The 18,895-nt window shown below is 37.1% G+C and overlaps 1 protein-coding gene across 2 annotated transcripts in view; it reads right to left on the minus strand.

Annotated features, from left to right (window-relative positions):
• The window catches only part of Galnt13 (polypeptide N-acetylgalactosaminyltransferase 13), a 614,394-nt gene that overhangs the window by 258,561 nt on the left and 336,938 nt on the right, over positions 1-18,895 (minus strand). For both annotated transcript variants that reach the window (XM_055600843.1, XM_055600842.1), the window contains exons 4-6: positions 14,302-14,468; positions 13,598-13,805; positions 10,462-10,632 (exon numbers count right to left, since the gene is read on the minus strand). In XM_055600843.1, the coding sequence (XP_055456818.1) occupies positions 10,462-10,632; positions 13,598-13,805; positions 14,302-14,468 (546 nt within the window). The remainder of the gene's footprint in view (positions 1-10,461; positions 10,633-13,597; positions 13,806-14,301; positions 14,469-18,895) is intronic.

An 18,895-nucleotide genomic window follows, 5' to 3' on the forward strand; every position in this document is an offset into this window, starting at 1 on the left:
TTATTATTATTATTATTATTATTATTATTATTATTATTATTATTATTTAATTATTTCTATTTTTATTAATTACAATTTATTCACTTTGTATCCCCCTACCTCCTCCCCTCCCAATACCACCCTCCCTCTTCCCCACCCATGTCCCCCTACCAGTCCACTGATAAGGGAGATCCTCTTCCCCTTCCTTCTGGTCCTAGTCTATCAGGTATCATCAGGAGTGGCTGTATTGTCTTCTTCTGTGGCCTGGTACAGCTGCTCTCCCCTCAGGAGGAGGTGATCAAAGAGCAGGCCAATCAGTTCATGTCAGAGACAGTGCCTGTCCCCATTACTATGGAGGTCACTTGGATACTGAACTGCCATAGGCTACCTCTGTGCAGGGGTTCCAGCCCATCTCCATGAGTGGTACTTGGCTGGAGTATCAGTTTCAGAAAAGACCCCTGTGCCCAGACTTTTTGGATTTGTTGCTCTCCTTGTGGAGCTCCTGTCCTCTCCAGGTCTTACTAGCTCCCACTTCTTTCATGAGATTCTCTCTGCCCAAAATTTGACTATGAGTCTCAGCATCTGCTTCGATACCCTGCAGGGTAGAGCTTTTCAGAGGTGCTCTGTAGTAGGCTCCTTTCCTGTTCCCTGTTTTCTCCCTCCTCCAATGTCCATCTGTTTTCCTTTCTGAATGGGGATTGAGCATCTTAGCCAGAGTCCTCCTTCATGATTAACGTCCTTAGGTTTTAGATTAGATTTTAGATTTTAGTATGTTTATACTATATTTTATGTCTAATATCTTCTTATGAGTGAGTATATTCCATGTGTGTCTTTCTGCTTCTGGGACAGCTTACTCAGGATGATCCTTTCCAGTTCCCACCATTTACCTGCAAACTTCATGATTTCCTTATTTTTTGTTACTGAGTAATATTCCATTGTGTAGATGTACCACAATTTCTGAATCTATTACTCAACTGAGGGGCATCTGGGCTGTTTCCAGCTTCTGGCTATTACAAAGAAAGCTGCTACAAAGATGGTTGAGCAGATGTCCTTGTTGTATACTTGAGTGTCTTTTGGATATATGCCTTGGAGTGGTATGGCTGGATCTTGAGGAAGCGCTATTCCTAATTGTCTGAGAAAGCACCAGATTGATTTCCAAGGTGGTTGTATAAGTTTACATTCCCACCAGCAATGGAGGAGGGTTCCCCTTTCTCCACATCCTCTCCAGCATGTATTGTCACTTGAGTTTTTGATCTTAGCCATTCTGATGGGTGTAAGGTAAAATCTAAGCGGCATTTTGATTTGCATTTCCCTGATGACTAAGGATGAATGGAAGTCCCAGAAATAAACCCATAAACCTGCAGATACTTGATTTTTGACAAAGATGCCAAAACCATACAATGGAAAAAATACAGCATCTTCAACAAATGGTGCTGGTCTAACTGGATGTCTACATGTAGAAGAAATGCAAATGGATCCATAATTATCACCCTGTACAAAACTAAAGTCCAAGAAGATCAAAGACCTCAATACAAAACCAGACACACTAACCCTGTTAGAAGAAAAAGTGGGGAAGAGCCTTGAATTCATCGGCACAGGAGACAACTTCCTGAACAGAACACCAACAGCACAGGCTCTAAGAGCAACAATCAATGAATGGGACCTCATGAAACTGAAAAGCTTCTGTAAAGCAAAGGACACTGTCATCAGAACAAAACGACAGCCTACAGATTGGGAAAGGATCTTCACCTACCCTATATCTGACAGAAGGCTAATATCTAGTATATATAAAGAACTCAAGAAGTTAAACAGCAACAAATCAAGTAATCCAATTAAAAAATGGGATACAGAGCTAAAGAGAGAATTCTCAATAGAGGAACATCAAATGGCTGAGAAACACTTAAAGAAATGCTCAATGTCCTTAGTCATCAGGGAAATGCAAAAATAAAAAAGGAATATTTTTTTAATATGCCAACAATGTCACCTGTGATTTTGTTTTGATACTTTGTCCCATAAGAGTATATCATATATTTATCCATATCTATTTTTATTAAATATAAGAATCTTTTCTCTGTAGATTATTTTATAGGACAAAATATGTACTTTTAACTTATCACACTAAAGCAAGGAAAAACTGGAATCATCAATGACTTGAGGGGTCAAAGTCACAAAGCTACTAAGAGATAATAAGTAACAATTTGTTACCAACAAATTGTTGGTAAAACTCAAAGTGTAATAGAAAGGCTGATGGTGTAATTCAAGGTTGCATGGCACTTGCCTACAAAGTTCAAGGCCTGTGTTCTATTCCTAATTCTGGTGGGAAAGGAGCAAGTAAATTCAAATAAAAATTCAGATGAAAGCTATTATTGGGAAATTAAGGATAGAGTTCATGTCATTCAGTGCTTGCTTAGTATGCACACGGCCCTAGGTTCCACATCTCCATAAAAATGAGATGTAATAGCACATTCATGTATAACCCTAGCACTGGCCAGGTAGAGGCAGAGGGTTCATAGTAAATTCAAAACCATATTCAGGTTTTGAATAACAAATTATTAGCATATTAGTAGAAAATTAATAGTCAACCTATAATAAATGAGACCTAATTTCAAAAACAATATGAAAGAGAAAACAAACAAGTGACCACGACAAAAAAAAAAAAAAAAAAAAGAATCTTCGATAAATTTTCACTACACAAAATAGGGTATGAGCCGAATAAGTAAGATAGTAACAGCTAGTAAAATTTTCTATACAGATGCAAAAATTAGGCACACACCACCAAATTTAATGACATAAAATATGAGTGAATAGTATGACAAATTATAAATTATGATGAAATGCATTTGAAGAGAGGCTCTAGAATGAAATACAACACTGGTACAGGTGAAACCAACTAGTCTTATGCTCTCTTTTGTGGTGAGACATTTGTGACACTGACTATACAGTGCATATATGCTCCATTATCAGGAATACATTAATTTTCTATAATTAATTACTTAATTAATAATTAATTGTCTATTAATTTATTTACTGCAATTTAGTCAATTTGTATCCCTGTTGTAGCCACCTCTCCACCAATTTCCTCTTATTCCCATCCATTCTCCCTCTTTTCCCCCTATGCCCTTTCCCTAGTCCCCTGATAGGGAAGGACCTCCTCCCCCTCTATCTGACACTAACCTGTCAGGTCTCATCAGGGCTGATTGCATCATCTTCCTCTGTGACCTTGCAAGGCTGCATGTCCCAAGGTGAGGTACTCAAAGAGCCTGCCACTGAGTTCAAGTCAGAGACAGGCCCTGATCCTCTTACTAGGGAACCCTTTGGAAACTGAGCAGCCTATGGGCTTCCTCTGAGCAGGAGTCTAGGTCCTCTCCATGCATGGTCCTTGGATGGAGTATTGGTCTCTGCAGGACCCCGTGCCTAGGTAATTTGGCTCTGTTTGTCTCCCCATGGAGTTCCTGTCCCCTCCAGATTCTTCTACTTATCGGGAATAAATATAAAGCCCAACTTCTGATTCCTGTCAAGAATATTTCCCATTTAATATTTTGTGTCACTTTTAATTCCTAATATAACTTAAACAAAGCAAAAATAATAATTTTCAGATTTGTAGTTTTAAAAAGTACCAGATTTCTCCCCGGGCTAGCTTCTACATTGCTTCTGTGGCAGAACACTGGAATCGTGTAGATAGAATACTTAAGAAATTTCTGAGCTTTTCATACGAGGGCCTAGCAGTTGTAATCTAAGGTATTACTAATCATTTTATCAAGTTTATTTGATTTTCTTAAACATACTTAACTCTAATTAAAGACTAATTATGTATCAGATAATTGTTAATAATAAGAGATATAAAAATAAATAACATGTTCTGAATAAAAGCCAATAATGAAATCTAGGTGTGTGAATCTGATAGCATGAATTAAATAGATATTTAAAGCTTTTGATTTACTCTCAGAATACACTTAACAGAATACTGAATAAAGAAATCATATTAAAATATTAATAGAAACTAAATGGGAAGTAAGATATGGAAAGTCAAATAGTTAAATAGATGAGAAATAACCAGTTTGTCTCTTATAAAATATATATTTTAATCAGTGATAAATTAAAGTGGAAACATGTATCTTTATAACTATGATTGAGGGTTACATACAGATCATAATTAAAATACTAATTAAATCAATAAATTTTACTCCAGACTTTTTTCCAGAAATACACACTACTGTAGTATTAACAGTTATCACCAGTACACCCACATTCAATCTGCTTATTCTGAACTCTTGCTTCATTTAGAAATTTTAAGTCTAATATTAAACAGTAAATAGTTCTTCAACAGAGACTGTTTTGAGAAATTTTAATTGAATTTTTGTTTTTTTTATATTAATTACAGTTTATTCACTTTGTATCCCAGCTGTAGCCCCCCAATCCCAACCTCGTTTCCTCATCTCCTCCCATGCCCTTCTTTAAGGTCAGCTGATAGGGGAGGTCCTCTTCCTCTTCCATCTGACCATAAACTATCAGGTCTCATCAGGACTGGCTGAATTATCTTCCTCTGTGGCCTGGCAAGACTGCTCCCCCCTCTGGGGGGGTGTCAAAAAGCCCATCACTGAGTTCATTTTAGAGACAGTCCGTGTTGCCCTCACTAGGGTACCCACTTGGATACTGAGCTGCCATGGAGTACATCTGAGCAGGGTTTCTAGATTATATCCATGAATGGTCCTTGGTTGGAGTATGTCTCAGAAAAGACCCCTGTGCCGAGATATTTTGGTTCTGTTGTTCTCCTTGTGGAGCTCCCGTCCTCTCCAGGTCATATTAACTCCCCTTCTTTCACAGGATTCCCTGCACTCTGCCCAAAGCTTGATTATGAGTCTCAGCATCTGTTTTGATACACTGCTGGGTAGAGTCTTTCAGAGGACCTCTGTGGTAGGCTCCTGTCTTGTTTCCTTTTTTCTCTTTCTCCCAATGTCCATCCCTTTTTGTTTTCCTGAGTGAGGATTGATCATCTTACCCAGGGAATTCCCTCTTGCTTAGCTTCTTTAGATGTACAGATTTTAGTATGTTTATCCTATATTATAGGTCTGGGTATCCACTTATAAGTGAGTATATACCGTGTGTGTCTTTCTGCTCCTGGGATACCTCACTCAGAACGATCTCTTCTAGATCCCACCATTTGCCTGCAAATTTCATGATTTCCTTGTTTTTAATTGCTGAGTAGTATTCCATTGAGTAAATGTACCACAATTTCTGTATCCATTGCTCAAATGAGGGACATCTGAGTTGTTTCCAGGTTCTGGCTATTGTGAATAAAGCTGCTATAAACTTGGTTAAACAAATGTCCTTGTGTACTTGAGCATCTTTTGGATATATGCCTAGCAGTGGTATAGCTGGATCTTGAGGAAGCACTATTCCTAATTGTCTGAGAAAGCACCAGATTGATTTCCAAAATGGCTGTACAAGTTTACATTCCCATCAGCAATGGAGAAGGGTTTCCCCTTTCTCCACAACCTCTCCAGCATGTATTGTCACTTGAGTTTTTGATCTTAGCCATTCTGATGGGTATAAGGTGAAATCTCAGTGTTGTTTTGATTTGCATCTTCCTGATGACTAAGGACATTGAGCATTTCTTTAAGTGTTTCTCTGCCATCTATATTCCTCTACAGAGAAATCTCTATTTAGCTCTGTACCCAAAGACATGGTTGCTCATAACCATCTATGATGAGATCTGATTCCCTCTTCTGGCATGCAGGTGTACCTGTTGATAGAGCATTTATATACTTAAAAATAAGTACTTAAATCCTGTTTTAAGACTTTTACATGTGCAGGATCTAACATTATGACCAGCAAGGTACATGCATGTGCATTTCTGTACAGAAGCATACAGTTGTCAAAGTCTAAATCAAATAGAATCAAATTTAATGTGCTAGAAACAAAATGCTTAATATATTTGTGATGGCTTGAAAGAAATGCCCACCGTAGATTCATGTTCTTTAATGCTTGCCATAGAGAGTGGCACTCTTAGGAGGTGTGACCTTGATGGTGTGTGTGTGGCCTTGATGGTGTGGGTGTGACCTTGGATGGTGTAGGTGTGGCCTTGATGGTGTGGGTGTGGCCTTGATGGCGTAGTAGGTGTGGCCTTGTTGCAGGAAGTGTGACACTGTGGAGGCAAGCTTTGAGGTGTCCTATGCTCAAGCTATGCTCAATGTTTCACACAGTCTCCTCTTTCCCAAACATGGATCAAGATGTAGAACTCCGTAGCGCTATGTCTGCCTGCATGCCACCATGCTTCTAGCCAAGATGAAGACTGACTAAACCTCTGAAACTGTAAGCCAACCCAAAGTAAATGTTTTCTAAGAGCTGCCATTGTCATGGTATCTCTTTGCAGAAATGAAACCCTAACTAAGACAATATTCCATTGAGTGTTAGTTTTAATTGTCAACTTGACACAGTCTAGACTCCCCAGGAAGAGAGTCTCAGTGGGAGTTTGTGAAGATCAGGCTGTCTTGTGAGCATTTCCGGGGGGAATTATCTTAACTGCCCTTATTGATGTGAGAAGAATAAACCTCAATGTGTACAGCAGCATTCCTAAGTTCAGGACCCAGGGCTTTATGATAGTAGAAAAACCCAGCTGAGGGCATGCATGTGTTCCTTTCTCTCTCCTCTTGACTGTAAATGTGATGTAAATAGCAGCTTCATTTTCTGATACCTTTACTCACCTGCTGTGATGGACTGTTACCTTGAATTGTGAGCTACAGTAAACCCTTCCTACTCTAACTTGCCTTTTGTTAAGGTATTTTACCACAAAAACAAAAACGGAAGTGATACAGTCCCCAATTTGACAGGGCTATTTTCATTATCAGGCAATTTTGCTTATGGTGATTTATTTCATTGCATAATAGATACACATACTCATCCAAATTAATGTGTTCAATATGGTTCAAACTCAGTCATTTTCCTAGAAGTGAGCTCATAAACTTAAAAGATTGTAACAATAATTTTTTATATAAATCAATGTCAATAAACATATTTCTCTCACCCTTTTTGAAGCAGCGGTGTGAAAATAAAGTATACTTCTCCAAGCACAAGAAAAACAACATCTGACCCTTAAGCTTAGACTCAGGGACACAGTCATAGGAGTTACAAGGATAGTTCTAGGCTCTAATGCCTTTTGTGAATAAGTGTGTGTGTGTACAGCTCCCTTAAGTGCAGACAAGAAGGAAAGCTCTTCTGCTGTACTATAAGAGTTTTCAATAGTCACAAATTTTATTTCACATATCTCATTTAAATGTTAATGATTTTTCTGCAAGTACAAAACACTAAATCAAAGCACCTAAAGAACATATTTGGCGCATACGTTTCTAGATTATGCTCTCGCGCTTGAAACTCTAGTTACTGTATTGAGCAGACAGCTGAGATGATAATGGAACTTTATGGATCAAAGAAACCTAAGTGATCTCGAAAGGAGATCTAAGTGATCTCCTTCCTTTATGCCCCTTTCCTTTTACAACTGAAAATGATAAAGCCAAGAGCTGTATCTTATAGTGTTGTATATAGCACAGTGCTGCCTCTGTACATTTTACATTTCACATGGCTGAGTTTGGGTCACAAGTTCAAGTTGGTGCACTCGGATTGCAGGCGCATGCTTGTCTCTCTAAACGGGGACTAGCCAATTACAGTGGCTACAAAGTTCTGTCATAATGACATTTTCAATTAAGCATTCTACTAAGAACAACTAAAACCTCAACTTCACTTTGATCACTTTAGCTCTGCAGAGTTCTGTTAATCAAGTGGGGAAATCTATCTTCAATATGTAGAATGATTTATCTGTTTGCATGAATGTGAGAAAAATGATCTCATCTCTGGGTAATGACTTAGAAATACAAAGTTCACACCACAGCTCTGCTGATGAAAATTACCTGCCTGCTGTTACAGCTGTACCCAGGAATTAATTAACCTTTTGCCATAAGAATCTTAAAATTTCAGCAGACACTGAAGTTTCTGCATTCCTCTATTTCATTGTTTTAGAAAACACAAAATAATGTACAATCAGTAAGAAAAGGAAATAAACATATTTGACTGATTCTCATATTATGTCATCAAAAAAAGCAACACTCGTTTTGGAACCTGCTTGACCTGCTTGAACGCTACCTCTGTTGAGAGCTACTTTGGTTCTTAGTATAACTGTAGCTCCTCTGTTAGCACCTGCTGTCCCATTTAGTAGATCAGAAGCCATTTTCCCCCAAGTCTCCATTTTGATCATAAGGTGAAATACAGTTCAGATTCTCAGGCCTTACCTGCCTAAGACCAAAATACAATTCAATAGTTTAATACTTGGTGTTTGAATAAAACATTAGATGATAAATGCATGTTCTGCTTGAGTTAAAGATAAATGTATATTCTGTTAGAGTTAAGACCACAGCATCCTGCTATGTTCCTTTTTCCTGGAATAGAGGAGAGAACTGGAAAGTCCCCAAGCCTATACCCTAGCCAATTAGCTTAAAATTCTTTGTGTAGCTACCTCGGGACAAAATCGATTATGTTTAGCTAGTCAAAATGATGCCATGCTTCTCCGCAGACCCTTGCATTCCTACGCCTGATTGTTACCTGGTTATGGTTTTTCACATTTAAAACCCTGTCTTAGAAACAGACAGGCAGCTCTCTACTGTGTGTAACTTCAGTTCAGTTCCAGGTGTTCTGACATCCTCACACCAATGCACGTGAAATAAAATTAAATAAGCTATTAAAAAACAAAAAACCAGACAGGTCTCACAATCTGGTTCCCGAATACAGGTTTTGTCCTCGACTGGTCAGTTTTTGTTCGGTGTTCAATAAACATTAGTCAATCTGCATCTGGTGTTCAAGTGGTCAATGTGCGGCTATTCCTGAACCCATAACAATGTGGTGGAAATGTGGTATGTTCAATGAATGCTCATTTCATTATAGTGACCTACAGAGCAAATGGCTGCTTCCTACATCACTTTTCTTTTTCTTTTATAAATGTGATCAGTTAATTCTTACTAAAAGCATGGACTACTTTAATTTTACATTTCTAATTTGAGATAATAAAGTATGTTTTTTCTACTCTGTTTTCAGCAAGTTTTCTTTTTAAAGAAACCACATATTCATTTTCAACTCAATAAAGAAAATAACAATATTTAAGTGTGTCTGTGAAGTATTTTGATAGTTTTCCCTTGAAACCAAAACTTTAAAAAAGTTAAAGAGAACTAGAATGTGGAACAAGAATATCATGAATAAATCTAGGAGCTACTATATATCCTCCTCTTGTTAATGCAAGGATAACAAAGATGGGTAGATGTGAAGATTATAAAGCATTTAAAAATTGTTAGGTTATATACCCTTAACACTGCCATATTTACACAAATATTAGGGGAAATGCTTATTTTTTTCTCACTGGGGTAGTATATCTTCTAAAAACACTAACAATCTTTACACTCTTTACTATTTAATTGCTCCTTAACATGCAAGTAGAACTGTCTCTCTACTACCTGTATTTTTAAATTTTATTTTTATACATTACATAATTAGGGAGCAACCTCACCTCCACCCAACAGCGGACTACCTATAGGCCAGGACTTATATGGATGTTGTTTTTGAAGAGTGTGATATTTTTCCAATTTTTCAAGAGAACAGTGACTTGTTAAGTTCATCTTTAAAGAGATAATCTAATGAAATACTTCCCAAAAGGTTTTTAGACAATTAATTTTTGGACGTAGGCGAAAGACCTATAATAAGACAGATATTTTAGTGTTATTTAAGTGAGTGATCTTGTAAAAAAAAAAAAAAGGCATGTTTCAAAAACAAGTAAAAAATGTATTTCACTGATAGGTGTTTCAAATTAAGCAGTTGTTTGATTTGGAACAAAAAAGGTGGACTTGGAAAGGGGCACAGTAGAGATGAGGGAGGGAGGGAGGGACTGGGAGGGAATGAGGGATCGGGACACGGCTGGGATACAGAGTTAATAAAATGTAACTGATAAGAAAAAAATAAAATTCAAAAAAAAGCACTTGTATCTGTTAATACATTACATTTTTCAAATGATTATTTCTATGATAAAGGAATATAGCTTTGTTAATAGGTATAAGTTTAGAATATTTACCAAAATATTCTGCTTACCTCACTTTTAAGAAAGCTTCTATTATAACAAAGACATTTCATATTTTACACATTTACTTAAAGTATAAAAGCATATAGAAATTATATATGTTATATATATTTGTATATAGGTATATATACATATGTTGAGTATCAAACCCTAACTTATTCAAAGTTACCTGGTATTTACAGCAACACACAATTTTGCCCATGATAACCATATTCACTATAGTCATGGATTCCTACATTATTGATAAAGGGTAAAAATGTACATACAAAACAAATATTTCTAAGGATTTTTGAAAACTGAGTCCAGATTTATATTGTCCCTTGGTTAACATAAGAATAAAACTACTAGTTGGGAAATAATGATCTGCATACCTGACAGGTAATGTCCTGTCTCCTTTTCTCCTATCCATTTCTCTTTGAGGAACAGGATACCATCGGAAATTTAGCTTCCAGTTAAAACCACCATAAGTCATGTCTGAGCCAGCCATGTATTCAAAGGTATCATCGCTAATAACATCAATGATAGGGCACACAACTGTTTTCCTGTAGAAAAAAAAAGTGTATATAAATGATAATTTATATTAGCTCTTCAAATTGATTATAGATAATATAATAACATTTAATTAGTTTTATGATCCCATTATGCCTTTAATTTTATTTTATCCTTTTTGTCTGTAGAAGTATTTTCTCTGAGACTGCCTTTTTTCCTCACCTTTACCTCAATGCTTTGATGTGAAATCTAATCAAATATTATAATTGACCTTCAAGCTGAATTCAGAATACATTCTAAGTACTAATTCAGCAGGATGAACATTGTCTATTTTTCATAAACTTCCATCTACAGCATGATTAGTCAAGTTGCTTTGATATTATGCATCATTTTAGCTATAACCCACTGAAAAGCAATAACATACAGGAAGGGAAAGCAGATGAGAAAAAATCAGAACTGGAGGTTTGTGTTTCAAATAGATCAAGTTAGCCTAAAGTGTACAGGAAAAGTTGTCACAGAGAAAACTCCCTTTGGAGAAAAAATAAATAGAAACAATGAAAATCATGATCAGTAATCAGTCTCTATGAAGGACATCAGGTCCATGACAACTTATCAGTAAGCCGTCAGAGAACTAAGAGTCTATCGTTGTTTCAGTTCAGCTACCAGGTTAAAATTCTTCTCTGTTTTACCCTAGTTTTCCTTATTAAAGGAATAGTCAAGATGTTTCAGGTTCTTGTGAGTCTATTCAGGATAAGAGTGTTTCACTTAAATATTGCATTAGGTACTTTTTATACTCCAGTCATGGGTTCTCTCCTTCTTTGGCTCCTTGCAGTTTTAGTGGGTCAACATGCTATCAATCATGAATCATCTACACAGGAAAATACTGAAGTCTCCTCAAGATTTGCATTGATTGTAGTTAATTCTGCAGAACAGATGAATTATTTGCATTCTAATTCACCCATAGATGTGGAAATCAAGAAAAGACTTCAACTATATGTTGTTTAGGAACTGAATTACCTTCACTCATTGTCATGCAAGTTTTATATGCCACACACTTGGTCATGGCCTAAAGTTCTCTGAAATCAGAACGCTTCATTTACCCTCGGGAAAGCTTGGAAACTCTGGGTACAACCAAATCATGATATTTCTTTTTTTTTAATACTGAATTAAATAATTTAACTTTTATGGGAGAAATCATACATAACAATCTCAAGAAGCACATTTTAGTGCTAGTTATAACAATGTAAAGAATGTACAATCAGAACAAAAATACTCATTATATTCAAATACAATGCAAATGAATTGTTAGAATAAAAATAAATGGCTTACGCATGGCGGTAATGAAATAGTATATTAAAAGCTTACTAAGTTGAATACAAAACACGTGTTTAAAAGAAAACAACATGATGTACAAAACGTTGTCAACAATAAACTGAAGATGCTCTAAGTTCATTTTGTTTTGTCAGCCTCTCCTGTGGGCACTGTATAACACACAAAATGTCATTAGCTGTGTCCTGGACTTGGTTGACAAAGAGGTTCCCACAGCCTTCTGTAACCGCCATGGTTCATTTTATTGACAGCCTCCATCTATCTTCATTGCAAGCACCAGCTCCTGCCATTTATGTAATGTGGCCGAACTAGCTTACACTAAGCAGCTGTTGTCTTGAGCGTTTAATTAAAGACTTCAATTCTAGGCTCTTTCACTGCACATGAAATGATGCTGCAGGTGAGGTGTTTTACAATGATTTATCACATCAGCATTCAGTGTTTGTTATCGTCATAAGGTATTAAGAATTATACTAATTTATCACCCATATTTATGAATAGCTACAAAATGTCATAATCATTAGGGAGAATTGCAGGGTCTTAATTTCTACAAAATTCAATTTTTCAAATTTTAAAACTGACAGGTAGAAAAATATTGTTTAGGCAGAGTGCAGGGAATCTTACCAAAGGAGGAGGAGATAGAAAGACCTGAATGGGAGAGGAGCTCCACAAGCAACAGAATCAAAAAATCTGGGCAAAGGGTCTTTTCTGAGACTGCTCCTCCAACCCAGGACCATGCATGGGGATAATCTAGAACCCCTGCACAGATGTAACCCATGGAGGTTCTGTCCCCAAGTGGGGACCTTACTAATGGTAGCAGGGTCTGTCTCTGACATGAAATCAGTGGGTGGATCTTTCATCACCTCTCTCTGAGGGGGGAGCAGCCTTACCAGGCCACAGTGGAAGACAATGCAGCCACTCCTGATGAGACCTGATAGGCTAGGGTCAGAGGGAAGGGGAGGAGGACCTCCCCTATTGGTAGAATTGGGGAGGGGTTTGGGAAAAGATGTGGGAGAAAGGGTGGGATTAGGAGAGGATGAGAGAAGGGGCTATAGCTGGGATACAAAGTGAAGAAACTATAATTAATGAAAAATAAATTAGCTTTAAAAAATATTGTTTAAATGATTATACTGTGCTTTACTTATTTTTTTTAAACAAACAGTTATTGTTTCAGGAAGGTGTATGTGTGTGTTTGTGTGTGTGTGTGTGTGTGTGTGTGTGTGTGTGTTTTCAAGGTTTTTGAGATGAAGTTGACTTACACTGTGACTGAAGCCATTGAAGCAGTGAGAACACAGGTGAGGGAGTGAGAAGTCCTAAACTAGTCTCTGCACTTCCAGAATCATGAGCAAGTTTGTAAGAACATCTTCAGTCCCTGCAGAGGGGTGTGGGGACCAAAGGTGCTTTGAAAATTTTCTGCACTATATTATGTTGTCAGACTGGAATGATTTACTTCACCCATAAATGCTCAAAAGATTTTTCATTGGATCATTTGGTTATTTCTTAATCAATTACCCATGCTTAACATGAGTCAGTCTGATTTTCACCTTAAAAATGAGAAAAACTGCCCTTTTCAAAGCTTATGAAATAATTCTTCTGAAAATAGCTCCTTGGATGAGGCGTTGTGATGGACAGCTGAAGCTGCCCTCAGAGGTCCAGGTGTAAGCCTTGCAGACTTAACACAGGGCTCCCTACCTGTCTTCCTTTATTCTTGCCAGCAAGGGCTCCAGCCATCCTAAGGTACACTCACAGTGTGCATCCAGAAAAGTTATGACCTGTCCTTTTGAAGCAGCTGCTCCTCGGAGACGGGCACGTATTAATCCAGAGCGCTCTTCCATCCTGATAATTTTTACTGGCACTTCTAAAGTTTTCACGTAGTTCTCTAATGTCAACTTGAGAAAATCTGTAACAAGAATATATGAGGAAGATTTGGAGATATTTTAGAACAGAACAATGGCACTCCTAAGAAGGAAATTCAACAAAGAAGGACAGTCCCCAGTTTGTACATGCAGATGTTACATGCATATGTCATTAGGATCTCATATACATAATTAAAGTGATGCAAGCTGATAATCGTCAGTTAATTTATGCTACACAGCAAGTTATATAAATTCTCAGTATTAAGTAGTTAGGAAAAATAAAGCATTTTAAAATGTAACTTTCGCTAATTTCTGCAGATAGTGACAAATAAGATATAAATAAAACTGAAAATATTGCTCTCAGAATACAATGCTCATCAATAACGTACATTATATATGAAATGCATATGTGATTACATGGTATGTATCAAAAAGATTTTATCGGTAGTTGATTATAAAGTAGAATATAGATCACTGCCCAGCTACTTTCTGACAATGAAAATAATTCCTAGTTACAGAGGTGCAAAGCATAATCTATACCTCTTTCACTGGCATCATCGACCAAGATGACCTCAGAGAGCAGGTAGTGCGGGGAGCGATTTATGACACTATAGACAGTTCTAAGTAGTGTACTCCATGCTTCATTATGGAACACAATGACTACACTTGTGTTTGGAAGTTCATCAGGGTAGACTTTCGTCTTGCATCTGGGAAAGAACAAAGAAGAATGATGGTAATAAATTCAGGATTCATCCTGATCTTCCACAGTAGGAATACTCATAACAATACAACTTGAGACTTCAAAGTCCTTTACCAAGGAGCTGATTTAGGAATATGTGGAATAATTTCTCTTTTCATAAGTGCTGTGAGTAATCACTTGGCCTTTGAAAGTTAAAAATGCATAATTACAAATATTTTATTTTAATTCCTGCAGGGAACAAAACAGTGTGATTTCCATAACTCTAAGAAAAATCTAAGAAAACCAAAATAATATTCTCAAACTGTCAAAGTATTAAGAACATCAGATCTAATAGGGGTAGACGAATTCATTTATTAAAAACAAGTTTTATTCTTTTTACCAAAAACAAAAAACAAAAACAAAAAACTTATAAAGCAGTATAGGAATAAATAGGCAAGAATCTATGCAGTTTTAAAGCATAAAAGACTGAGATTATTTATTGCTTGTAAAACTTAAATAAATAAGTTATTCACTGCAGTTGAGAATTCAGAAACCTATACCTTCTTTCAAAAGAAGGGTAAGACCATTGCGTCTACAATGACTTGATGTTCTAGACATAAAGGAAAGAATAAGGTCACCAGTACTTCCCAGACTCTAGTGTGTTCAGACATCACCGGAGGATTTGTGAAAACACAGATCTAATTTGCCAAGTCTGTGATGAAGCCTGAAGTCCTGCTTTGCTGCTGGCCTCAGAAGCAGATGGATCAGTAAGTAGCTGAATGCAAATGATCACTAATTTTACAGTTTACTGTTTTGAAAAACACTTCTAAATGTGTTTACAAATTCTGATGAGCCCAGATCTTACTCCACAAGCCATCAATTCAAAAGGGTATGATTGATGAGCAGTTTGTGCAGTTCTGTAACTGTGTATCCTTAAATGAAATGTGCAGATGGTTATTTCCTCTTTCGACCTTTACACATGTGTGTCATGTAATTTTAAACCCTCTTGACTACGGACTATGAAACATACCAGAGGACTTCTGGACCAGGAGTACAAGTTTATTCATCCTAGCTACATTTAATATAAAATAGTCTAGAGAGGTTAAAATTAAAAATAGTTCCATGAAGTAACACGAACCAGATACCTCTTGCCATTTATGATAGTATATTACTTAATGCGGTATTGCTAGAATTATTTTTTTTCAAAAGGAAGTAAAACATATTCAATTAAATATAGGAGGTGGAGGCACACAATGAAATCCAACTGAGCATGTCTATTGAGACCATCTTCCTTTAATACAAACTAAATCTAACGTGTCACCTAGTCAGTGAAATCTTCTAAAATATAGTCAGGTAAGAATAGCTGTTTAAACCATATATATCATTTTAAACATTTTTAGCATGAATTTATTTGAAAATAAACATCCACTACATTCTATGATACAATTGATGCTCTGTATAGAAGAAAAAAGTGTGACGGGTTCATAGCTCTCTCCACTCTGTGGAAATGTTCAAACAGCCTCCTTGTACTTCATCATTCTTTCACTTCTATCTCCAGGGAGATCATCACTAAATGAACTGAAAAAAAAACTATCTCAGTAAATGAGAAGTGTTTTGTTTCCACTGTTTTCTACAGTCCTCTACTCTCTGCCTCATCAAAAGCTCCACCATCTTCAACATGCCATGTACCAAATATGGCAGCAAAATCATTATCATCACGAAAGTAAATTTATACAAACAATATGAAGAGAGTCCAACATTCAACAGCTACTGGCTTAAGCCAGTACTCACAGTCAATAACTGTTACCGTGTCAGTTTTTTTTTTTTAATTTTCATTGTGATTTCTTTTAAATCAGAATTTTCTGTTTGTAATTGTAAATTTCAACTAGGAGAATACAGATTAATACACGATACGCTTAATATGTAAAGTCCTCTGAGTATGGTAGATCATGCCTATTATCCTAGCACATACCAGGCAGAAGCATTAGAATTGTCCTGAGTTGAAGGATATCGTGTGCTAACTACACCATCAGTTCCATTCCCTCCTGGTCTGTACAGTGAGATACTGTCTCAAACAACAATAACCAAAACAGCAAAACTTAAAGTAGACAAATACTATAGGACTTTAAACTATTTCCATTAAGTTTGTTTTGTGGTTGAAAAAAGATCACTGATGTGGATTATTTATTTGATCCACCTTTACATAATGAACCAAATGAACATTTTTCTTTTTATTATCATTTATTACAATTTATTCAATTTGTATCCCAGCTGTAGCCCCCTTCCTTGTCGTCTCCCTCCTCCTTTTCCCCCTATGCCTCTCCCCTAGTCCGCTGATAAGGGAGGTCCTCTTCCCTTCTATTTGATCCTATCCTATCAGGTCTCATTAGGACTGGTTGCATTGTCTTCCCCTGTGGCCTGGCAATGCTGAACCCCCCAGGGGGAAATGATCAGAGAGCCAGCCACTGTGTTCATGCTAGAGAAAAACCCTGTTTCCCTTACTAGGGACAGCAATTGGATGCTGACTCTATGGGCTGCATCTGAGCCTGGGTTTTAGGTCCTCTCCTTACATTGTCCTTGGTAGGGGTATCATTCTTCTCAGGGTCCCCAGGGCTCGGTATGTATTTTTTTTATTGACTCTGTTGATCTCTTTTAGAGATCCTATCCTCTATAACCTTCTTTCATAAATATAACCTGCACTCTGCCCAGATTATGGCTATGAGTCTCAGCCTCTGCTTCAGTACCTCAATCAGTAAAGTCATTCAGAGGCCATCTGTGGCAGGCTCCTGTCATATTCCATTTCTTCTTCTGCTTCTGATGTCTGTCAATCCTGAATGAGGATTGAGCCTCTTCCCTAGGGTCTTCCTAGTTGTTTAGCTTCTTTAGGTTTATAGGTTTTAGTATGTTTATCCTACATTATATGGTCAAAATCCACTCATGAGTTAGTATATACCATATGTGTATTTCTGCTTCTGGATTACCTTCTCAAGATGATCTTTTCTAGTTCCCAGAATTTGCCTTCAAATTTCATTATTTCCTTGTTTTTAATTGCTGAGCAGTATTCCAGTGTGTAAATTTACCACAATTTCTGTATCTGTTCCTCCATTGAGGCTATTGTGAATAGAGCTGCTAGGAACATGGTTGAGCAAATGTCCTTGTTGAATGGTTGAATATCTTTCAGATATATGTCCGGGAATGTATATAGTCAATTTTGGAGAAGGTCCCATGGGGTGCTGAGAAGAAGGTATACTCTTTTGAGTTTTGGTGAAAGGTTCTGTAAACATTTATTGGGTCCATTTGATTTAGGACCTCTGTAAGTGTCATTATTTCCCTATTTAGTTTCTGTCATGATTATCTGTCCCTTGGTGATAGTGGAGTGATGAAGCCACCCACTGTTAAGGTGTTGGGATCGGTGTCTGATTTGAGCTTTAATAAGGTTTCTTTTAAGAATGCAGGTGCTCTTGTATTGGGGTGTAGGTGTTCAAGATTGTGATGTCCTCATGGTGGACTTTTCCTTTGATGAGAATGAAGTATCCCCCCTCATTCTTTTTGATTAATTTGAGTTGAAGGTCTATTTTATTAGATATTAGAATAGCTACTCCAGCTTGTTTTTTGGGTCTGCTTTCTTGAAAAACTTTTTCCAGCCCTTTACTTGGAGGTAGTGGCTGTCATTCTTGCAAAGGTATGCTTCTTGGATCCAGCAGAATATTAGATCTTGTTTCTACAACCATTCTGTTAGTCTTTTTTTTTTTTTTTTTTTTTTGTGAGTTGAGTCCATTGATGTTGATAGATAATAGTGACCAATGAATGTTAGTTCTTTTAATTTTGGAGTTGGTAGAGATAGTGTGTTTGTGTGCTTGTTTTCTTTTCTTTTATTTATTTTTTTGTTGTTGTGAGGTTATCTATGTCCTGTGTTTTCTTGGCTATAGTTGATTTTGTTAGATTGGAGTATTCCTCCTAGTATCTTTTGTAGGGCTGGGTTGCTGTATTGGTATTGTTTAAGTTTAGTTTTGTCATTGAATATTTTGTTTTCTCCATCTAAGTTGATTGAAAGTTTTGTTGGTTATAATAGTCTGGTTTGACATCTGAGTTCTCTTAAAGTCTGCAGTGTTGCGCGCAGCCCTCGCCGATAAGGACGACGCAGCAACAACGGATTTGTCCAGCAACAACTTTATTGTGAGGCTCTTAACAGCAGATGGAGAAGGACCCCGAACCCTGTGTGCGTTCTGCTTAAGTAGCCAGCAGGGTGACTTGTTCGTCTGTAATTGGTGCTCCACACAAAACCCAATTAGCATGTGGTCTCCAAATGGAGGACCACACAAGCCTACATTAGCATAAGGCGGCGCATGCGCAGATCGCAAAACAATGCTGGCAAGAAGAACCAGGAAGCAGGAAACCGGCGCCATCTTGTAATGGCGGGAGTGGCTCCCGACACTGCAGGATATCTGCCCAGGC

Source organism: Psammomys obesus, unplaced genomic scaffold (assembly GCF_907164565.1).
Source record: "Psammomys obesus unplaced genomic scaffold, mPsaObe1.curated_primary_1811, whole genome shotgun sequence".
In the NCBI taxonomy this organism is placed as follows: domain Eukaryota; kingdom Metazoa; phylum Chordata; class Mammalia; order Rodentia; family Muridae; genus Psammomys; species Psammomys obesus.